Here is an 8,249-nt window from a genome sequence, read left to right as displayed (position 1 = left end):
TTGGAGGCTACAAATTATGCAATTGACTAACTCACTTCTGACTCCCCTGAGCTTGTCTGCCATTTGTATGAGGCAAATCAAGAGCATAATGGCATACTCCTCACTTGCCTAGATTAGTGCAGTTCCAACAACACCCGGGAAGCTCAGCATCATCCTAGACAAAGCAGGCCACTTGCTTTGTGCCATATTCAACAACTTAAACATTCATTCCCTTCACTACCACAATCTGTACCGTCACGAGAGGAACTGGCAACTCTCTATGGCTGTTTCGACAGCACCCTCCAAATTCACAGTCTCCAATACATAGCAGGTCAAAGCAGCAGATAGCACCACCATTTGCAAGATCCCCTCCAAGCCACACAGTATCCTGACTAGTAGCTATATTGCTGTTCATTCACTTATCACTGGAAATAAATCCTGGAGCTTCCTATCAGCTCTGTAAGTGTACATATACCACATAGATTACAGCAGTTTAAGGAAATGGCTCACCACCACCTTCTCAAGGCACATTAATGGTGGTTAATAAATATGGGCTTGGCCACTGATTCCAAATCCTGTGAATGAATACTTTTTAAAAATGCTGCTGTTCACAGTGGTGCATCCATGTACACCTATTAAACACACATTCAGAAACTGGCTCAACAGACAATGGTTGGAGAGGTTCCCTCTGCCATAATGTACCTGTCAGTGCTTTCATTCGGGAGGATGTAGGAGAGTTCAGCACCAGCATTGGTCTGCATGTCTGCTTTGGGAATGAGACTCTTCACGAGTGTGGTAATATCAGCGACTTTACAGTGAGGTTGCTTCACAATCACCATGTGGTACCCAGCCCCTGAAACGACACACGCAACACTATAAACACAGTAGCTAAAGAGATTGTTTCAGTTTAAATTAACTAGCTATGAAACTGAACTTACAGGCAAATAGACTTCATGAAGGTGCATCACATATGTCACAGCTCTTAATAGTGTTTAGGAATGTGACAGAGATTGAGATACCAATCTTATCAGTTGCATTAACCTGGTCTGGGCTTGAATCTGGTCAAACTCTGCTTCAGTTCATTATTGCATCTTCAGCACTGCACCCAGCTCAGGTCAGAAGACACCAGTTCTGATCACTGAGTTATAAGGGATATTGTAAGTAGTAAGTGGAATACGAAAAGGAATCTTTACAGTGATTCATAGACAGAGATTTGAAGTACAAGAAAATGTTGAGAAACTTGAGCTTTTCACTCTTCTGTTTAGAGGTAGCCAAGATAATAGACAATTTGGAAACAGGCTATTACTTTAAATTAAACTACAACAGGATAGGGGTCAAAGATTCCATCTGATGGAAATTTCTATCAATATCAGGAGACTTTTCAGACGCAGGGTAATGAATGCATGCAGCGGCAGAGGGTGAAAACCTTGTATTTATTTAAGAATCAACTGCAGGTTACAATAAGGGGAGTATAAAGCTTTTCTGAAGGGATGTAATACAATGGGTCAATTCGCTTCCCTCACCTGAAAACTTCATGATCACTGGAATTTCATCAATACTGAGGCCAAAAACTTGGTGATATGCCACTCTTATAGAGTGACTCTTCTCTCAGCAACCTACACTCATTCAAACAAAAACAAATTTGATGCAGAATTTCCAATTTGAAAAAATACACATATACTTGACCATCTGAAGCAAATTAACCTATGAGGCAGGAGACAATAAGGACTGCAGATGCTGGAAGCCGGAGTATACAGGTGCGAGGCTGGAAAAGCACATTCGGTCAGACAGCAGCAGAGGAGGAGGAGGACACTGTCTGATCTGCTGTGCTTTTCCAGCTTCACACCTATTACCTTAGAGGCAGACTGTTTCTAGCAGGTCCATTATTTTCTACGATGACCACAGCAATTAAAAATGAAAAGCAACATTGTGAAAACTATTAGCAAACCAGCACAAACTGAGGCTGCAGAAGATGTGTTAAGAGTTCACAACACACAGGTCAGAGGCACGGGAGCCTGTCTTTATCACTCTTGGTTGAGTCTTACCTCACTCGAGTATCTATGGATGGAACTGCAAGACCCTAACTGAATGAGTGTGATCTTTGCAATTTATTTCTGGGTTCTGTAGCAGTATCCTCAGAATCCTGACCTAGAGTTCCCTCCCTTACTCTGGACCACCAATCTATAAGATCTCAGATAAGGCACTTAAAAAGTCAACAGGGCTGGAATCTGGAGCATGCAAGCTGGGAAGAGTTCAAATATTTGAGAGTTATTGGGTACGGCCAGGGGAGAACATCATAACCTGGAGGTTTGTGTGGCACAGAAAAGCTTAGTGGCCAGAAGCCAGAATTCAAAACACAGATCAGTTATGATCTCACTGAATGGCACAGCAGGCTCAAGGGGCTGAATGGGTTACTTCTGCTCCTAATACATATGTTCATAGAGACAAAAAAAACTGCAGATGCTGCAATCCAGGGTAGACAAACAGGAGGCTGGAAGAACACAGCAGGCCAGGCAGCATCTGGAAGAAGGGAGCATTCCTGAAGAAGGCAAATACGGAAAACATTGATTGCTCCTTTCCTCTAGATGCAGCCGGTCCTGCTGTGTGCTTCCAGCCTCCTGTTTGTCTACTTATATTCATAAATATTCATATACTCCACTGGGAGATGTCATTTGAACTCCCAAGTATGATTTGTGTTCATTCTTGATAACTAAACAAAATTTGATCAGGATCATTGAGACGAATGTTCTTTCCAGAAGTTTCCTTTCATTCACCAAATGGCCTCTTATGTTCAATTCCTTCCTGTAGGTATTGTAAATTGTGAGCCCTAATATGACAAGCTGTGCACCAAGATTCAGAATTCAGAATCCCTACAGTGTGGAAACAGGCCCTTTGGTCCAATAAGTCCACACCGAACCTCAGAGCAACCCACCCAGACCCATCATCCTACAACCCACCTAACCTACACCTCTCTGAACACTATGGGCAATTTAGCATGGCCAAGCCACCTACCCTGCACACCTTTGGACTGTTTGAGGAAACGGGAGCCCCCGGAGGAAGCCCACGCATACACGGGGAGAATGTGCAAACTCCACACAGACAGTCGCCCGAGGCTGGAATTGAATCCGGGTCCCTGGTGCTGTGAGGCAGCAGTACTAATCACTGAGCCACCATGCCGCCCTGTACATCAACATGTATAAGAAGAGGCTAACAGGAAACACAGGGTCAGGATAAACAAGTCATGTTCCTCATGGGACAATCTAGAAACAGGAGGTACAGTCTCAGAATAAGAGGTCACCTACTTAAGATGGATTTCTTCTTTCAAAGGATCATGAATCTTAGGAATTATTTTACCCAGACAGCTGCAGAGGCTGGGTCACCTAATATATTCAATGCTGAGACATACAGATGTTTGTACTACAGAGAAATTAATACTTGCGGGCATCAAATAGGAAAGTGGAGGTAAGGTCAAGAATTAGATCAGTCATGTTCACACTGAAAAGCAGAGCAGGCTTGAGAAACTATATGAGTCCTACAGCTATTTATTTCTTATCAAGTCAGGCTTCTCATTCAATACTAGTCCTCATTTACTGATTTTTTGGCAGAAACATGTCATTGTGCAGCCAGCACCTGACAAGTATATATTCAACTACTACTTAGATTTATATGGTGTTTATGATGTCGTGAAGCATCTCAAGACTCAATCAGACAAAAAATGACATCAAGCCAAAGAAGAGGTTTTTGGGATAGGTTACTAAAGCTCTTATTGAAAATGAAGGTTTTAAGGAGCTTTTTAAAGGATGTGGAAATGGAGATGTTTAGGAAGGGAATTCCAGTGCTTAGAGTCCAGGAGACTGAAAGCATGACTGCTAATGGATGGGGCAAAGGATGGGAATGTATTAGTGGTCAATTTGAAGTCATCAGAGATCTTGGAGGTTTATAGTGATGAATTTGTACTGTTCCTCTTACTCACCATACTTGTTCTTGAGAAAAAGTGACGATCCACTGCACTGAAGCTGCCCATTGGCCATGATCAGAATACGATCTCCAAGGAGATCAGCTTCATCCATAAAATGAGTGGTAAGCAGAATAGTGCGGCCATACTTCTGGTTCTGTAGAAGATCCCAGGCAGACCTGCGGGATAGTGGATCCATACCAGATGTTGGTTCATCCAACATGACAACCTGAAGGACAGAAAGCAAATAATCAGTATAAGATCCTTTGTGGGGATTTGGTCAGTCTCTAAAGGGCACAGTTACTGGCTGGTTGAAACAATGAAAAGGTTACTTGTCCATTTTCTGGAGCTTTTGACCTAAGTCTTGGTCTTGCCCACCCCATCTTTGGAATGACATTATTTATTTTCCACATCCCACTTGCTCGTAGTCAGATTGAGGAAAGATGGACTGCGAGCTAAAGCAGATGTGTTTGAAGTGTATGTTATTTCTGTTCTAAAGGAGTGGCAACCTCAGCAATTGTAGTCATACCTAATACAAAGGAGAGGTTTGCAGTTGTTAGAGATCAGCCATCTCAGCAATACATCATCTCTGCAGGTGTTTCTCAGGCTAGTGTCCGAGGCTCAATCATCTTCATCAGTTTCATTAGCCACCTTTCCTCCACCTTAAGGTCAGAATTGTATTTGCTGGTGATAGTACAATGTTCTGCAGATGCTGAAGCTGTCCATGCCCAAATGTGGAACAATCTGGACAAGTATCCAAGCTTGGATTGACAAGCGATAATTACCATTCATGCCATACAAGATCTAAGCAACATCCATCTCCCACAAGAAAAATTTTAAACATCGCCCCTTGATATTCAATGGCATTACCATCAGTGAGTCTCTTACTATCAACATCCAGTAGTTTACTATTGACCAGAAACTGAACTGGATCAGCCATGTAAATATGGTGATTACAAGAGTGGGTCAGAAGCTAGAAACAGTGTGGTGATTAACTCATTCCTGATACCTCAAAGACTTGACTACCATCTACAAGGCAAAAGTCAGAAGTGTGATGGAATACTCTCCACTTGCCCAGATAAATGCAGGTCTAACAACATTCAAAGTCTGATGACTTTCTAGACAAAGCAGCCTGTTGTTTGGTGCCATATCCCAAACATTCACTTCTTTCACCTTTGATGCACAGTAACAGAGTGTACTGTCTACAAAATGCACTACAGGAATTCACCAAGGCTCTTTAGGCAGCACCTTTCAAACCCATGACCATTACTGCCTACAAGGACAGGGGTAGCAGATACGTGAGAACACCCTTACCTGCAAGTTCTCCTCCAAGTTACTCACCGTCCTGACTTTCAACTATATCACTGTTCCTTCAATGTCACTAGGTGAAAATTCTGGAACTTGGTCCCTAACAGTACTGTGGATCTACCTGCACCAAATTGACTGTAGCAGTTCAAGAAAGCAGTTCACCATCACCTCTCAAGGGGAGATATGGAAGGGGACATAAATTATGGCCTAGCCAATGTAGCCCCATCTCCTGCATGATTAAAAACACATTGTTACAGCAAAGGTCATTGGACCATTAATTTTGCTTCATTAACTACTGCTGCCTAACCTGTTCAATGTTTCTGGCAAAACGTATTTTTTTCAAGCACATTGCACCTTTTGATGCCCTGAGGTCTTAAAGGGATTCTTACCTTAGAGTTGCCGATGAGAGAAATTCCAATGGAGAGCTTCCGTTTCATTCCACCGGACAAAGTCTTGACTTTTGCTTTTCTTTTATCCTCAAACTTCAGCATGCTTAACATCTGGTTTACCTCTTCGTGCATCTGACCAGAGTGGCAGCCTTTTAGCTGTGAGGGCAAAATGGCTGGGTCAACAAGCTAAGACAATGCTGTCCAATTCTAATTGTCATAATAGTTAGGAGATGAGAGCCAAACGTGACTCTTCTGTATTTCCCTCATCAATGGTGCGCTCTCTGCTTCAAGCACTGTCACATGCTCTGCCTCCCTCCCCATTCATGCTCACACTGCCTCCCCCTTTCAACTGGCTTCTCTCCTTTCACCAAACTCTCTCCTTGTCCTTCCCTCCCCACATTTCCTTTGCTGTCTCTCTCCCACACAGTCTCTGGCTCTCTCCTTTCTTCATCAACACACTTACTCTCTCTGTCCCCTCCCCTACACTCTCACTTTCTTTCTCTCCGTCCCACACACTCATTGTCTTTCTCTCCTTTCCCCACAATCTTTGTCCAGCCCTTCCCGACATTCCATCTCTATCTCTCCCCCTCCCACACACTCTGTCCACTCCATCCCCACAACTCTTAATACCTCACTCTCTCTAACCCACACTCATTCTTTCCCTCCTCCCAATACTACTATCAGCCCTCCAACAATTTGTCCCTTCCTCTCCTCCACACTTTATTTTCCTTCCCCATACATTCTCTCCGCCCTCCTTCACACTCACACTCACTCTTCCCCTGCCCCATTCACTTGTTCTCTCTCACTCCTTTACCCATACTGATTTTCTCTATTTACTCTCCCACACATTCATTCACTCCGTCCATCCCTGTCCACAATCTCTCCCTCTCCCCCTCCCCCATATTCTCCTTTTTTTTCTCCTTCCCACCCTATCTCCCATTCACCCTCTTTCTCCCCCCACACCTCTCTTCCTCTCTCCTTCCTTCAGCCACACTCACTCTCTCTGTTTCCCGACCTGCACTCTCACTCATTCTCTCTGCCCTTGTCTGTAATCTCTCTCTCCTTACCCCACGTTCTCTTTCTCTTTCTATATTCTCCTACTGCACACTCACTCACTCTCCTCTTCATATTTGCTCTTTCTTTCTCTTTCCGTCCCCACTCTCTTTCTCTCTCTCTTCTTCATCCACACTTAACTCTCCCTGTTCCCACACCCACACTCTGATTCATTCTTTCCACCCTCGTCCACAATCTCTCCCACCCTCCCCCACATTCTCCCTTTCTTTTTCTTTGTCCTCCTACCCCACACTCTCTCATAGTCACACAACATGGAATCAGACCCTTGGTCCAACTAGTCCACGCCGACCAAGTTTCCCAAACTAAACTAGTACCACTTGCCTGCATTTGGCCCATATCCCTCCAAATCTTTCCTATTCATGTACCTCTCCAAACATCTTTTAAATGTAATAACAATACCTGCATCTACCACTTCCTCTGGCAGTTCACTCCACACATGAACCAGACTGTGTGTGAAAAAGTTGCCCCTCAGTTCTCTTTCAAATCTTCTTCCTCTCATCTTAAAAATATGCACCCTAGTTTTCAATTCACCCACCTTAGGAAAAAAGACCTTTACTACTGATATCATCTACGTTCCTCATGATTTTATCAACCTCTTTAAGGTCAACCCCAACCTCCTATGGTCCAGTGAAAAATGTCCCATCCTACCGATCCTCTCTTTATAACTCAAACACTTCAGTCCTGGCAACATCCGGTAAATCTTTTCTGAAACCTCTCCAATTTAATAATATCCTTCCTAGAGGAGGGTGAGCAGAACTGTACACAATATTCCAGAAGTGCCCTCACCAGTGTCCTGTACAACGTCAACATGTCCCGACTCTTATATTCAATGGTCTGAGAAATGAAAGTGATTTCCTGGACTCCACATTCTCTCTCTTTCTCTCCCGTACACCATCTCTCGTTTTCTTCCTCTTCTTCTGTCATGCTCTCTATTTCTCTCTCCAACCACAGTCATTCCATCTGTTTTCCCCATGCTCACTCTCTCTTCTCTCCTCTACACTGTCTCTATACCTATCCAACACACTCTCATTCTCTCCCTCTCCTACACAATTTCTCTCTCCCTCCTCCACCCACACTCTCTTTTGGTCTCGCCTCCGACCCCATACTCTTCTCTCTCCCCCTTCCCACCACACTCTCTCTACTCCCAATCTTTCTCTCCCTCTGCATACACTCTCTATCTCTCTTCCATCTTCCTCCCTCTTTCCCTCACTCCCCTACACTCTCTCCCCCTCTCTTTCTCTGTAACACAAAAGATATTGTGAAATTTTAAAGGGTACGTAAGAGATTTACAAGAATGTTGCCAGGTTTGGAGAGTTTGAACCAAAAGGTGAGGCTGAGTAGGCCAGGGCTACTTTCTCTGCAGCATCGGTGGCCAAGGAGTGATCTTACAGAGATTTATAAGATCATGAAGGGCATGGTTAGGGTGAATAGCCAAGGTCTTTTCCCAGTGTAGGGGAGTCCAAAACTGGTGTGCATAGCTCTAATGTAAGAGAGAAATGATATAAAAGGGACCTAAGGGGTAACTTGCGCCATGCAAAGGGTGA

General features: G+C 43.8%; 1 protein-coding gene across 4 annotated transcripts in view; it reads right to left on the bottom strand.

The window, feature by feature from the left end:
- Positions 1-8,249, bottom strand: part of abca3b (ATP-binding cassette, sub-family A (ABC1), member 3b) — a 98,831-nt gene that overhangs the window by 45,871 nt on the left and 44,711 nt on the right. For all 4 annotated transcript variants that reach the window (XM_048552533.2, XM_048552534.2, XM_048552535.2 and 1 more), the window contains exons 14-16: positions 5,632-5,787; positions 3,953-4,163; positions 682-832 (exon numbers count right to left, since the gene is read on the bottom strand). In XM_048552533.2, the coding sequence (XP_048408490.1) occupies positions 682-832; positions 3,953-4,163; positions 5,632-5,787 (518 nt within the window). The remainder of the gene's footprint in view (positions 1-681; positions 833-3,952; positions 4,164-5,631; positions 5,788-8,249) is intronic.

This window comes from Stegostoma tigrinum, chromosome 23, assembly GCF_030684315.1.
Source record: "Stegostoma tigrinum isolate sSteTig4 chromosome 23, sSteTig4.hap1, whole genome shotgun sequence".
NCBI lineage: Eukaryota > Metazoa > Chordata > Chondrichthyes > Orectolobiformes > Stegostomatidae > Stegostoma > Stegostoma tigrinum.
The sequence above is the reverse complement of the archived record's forward strand: the minus strand, read 5'-3'. Positions and strand labels throughout refer to the sequence as shown.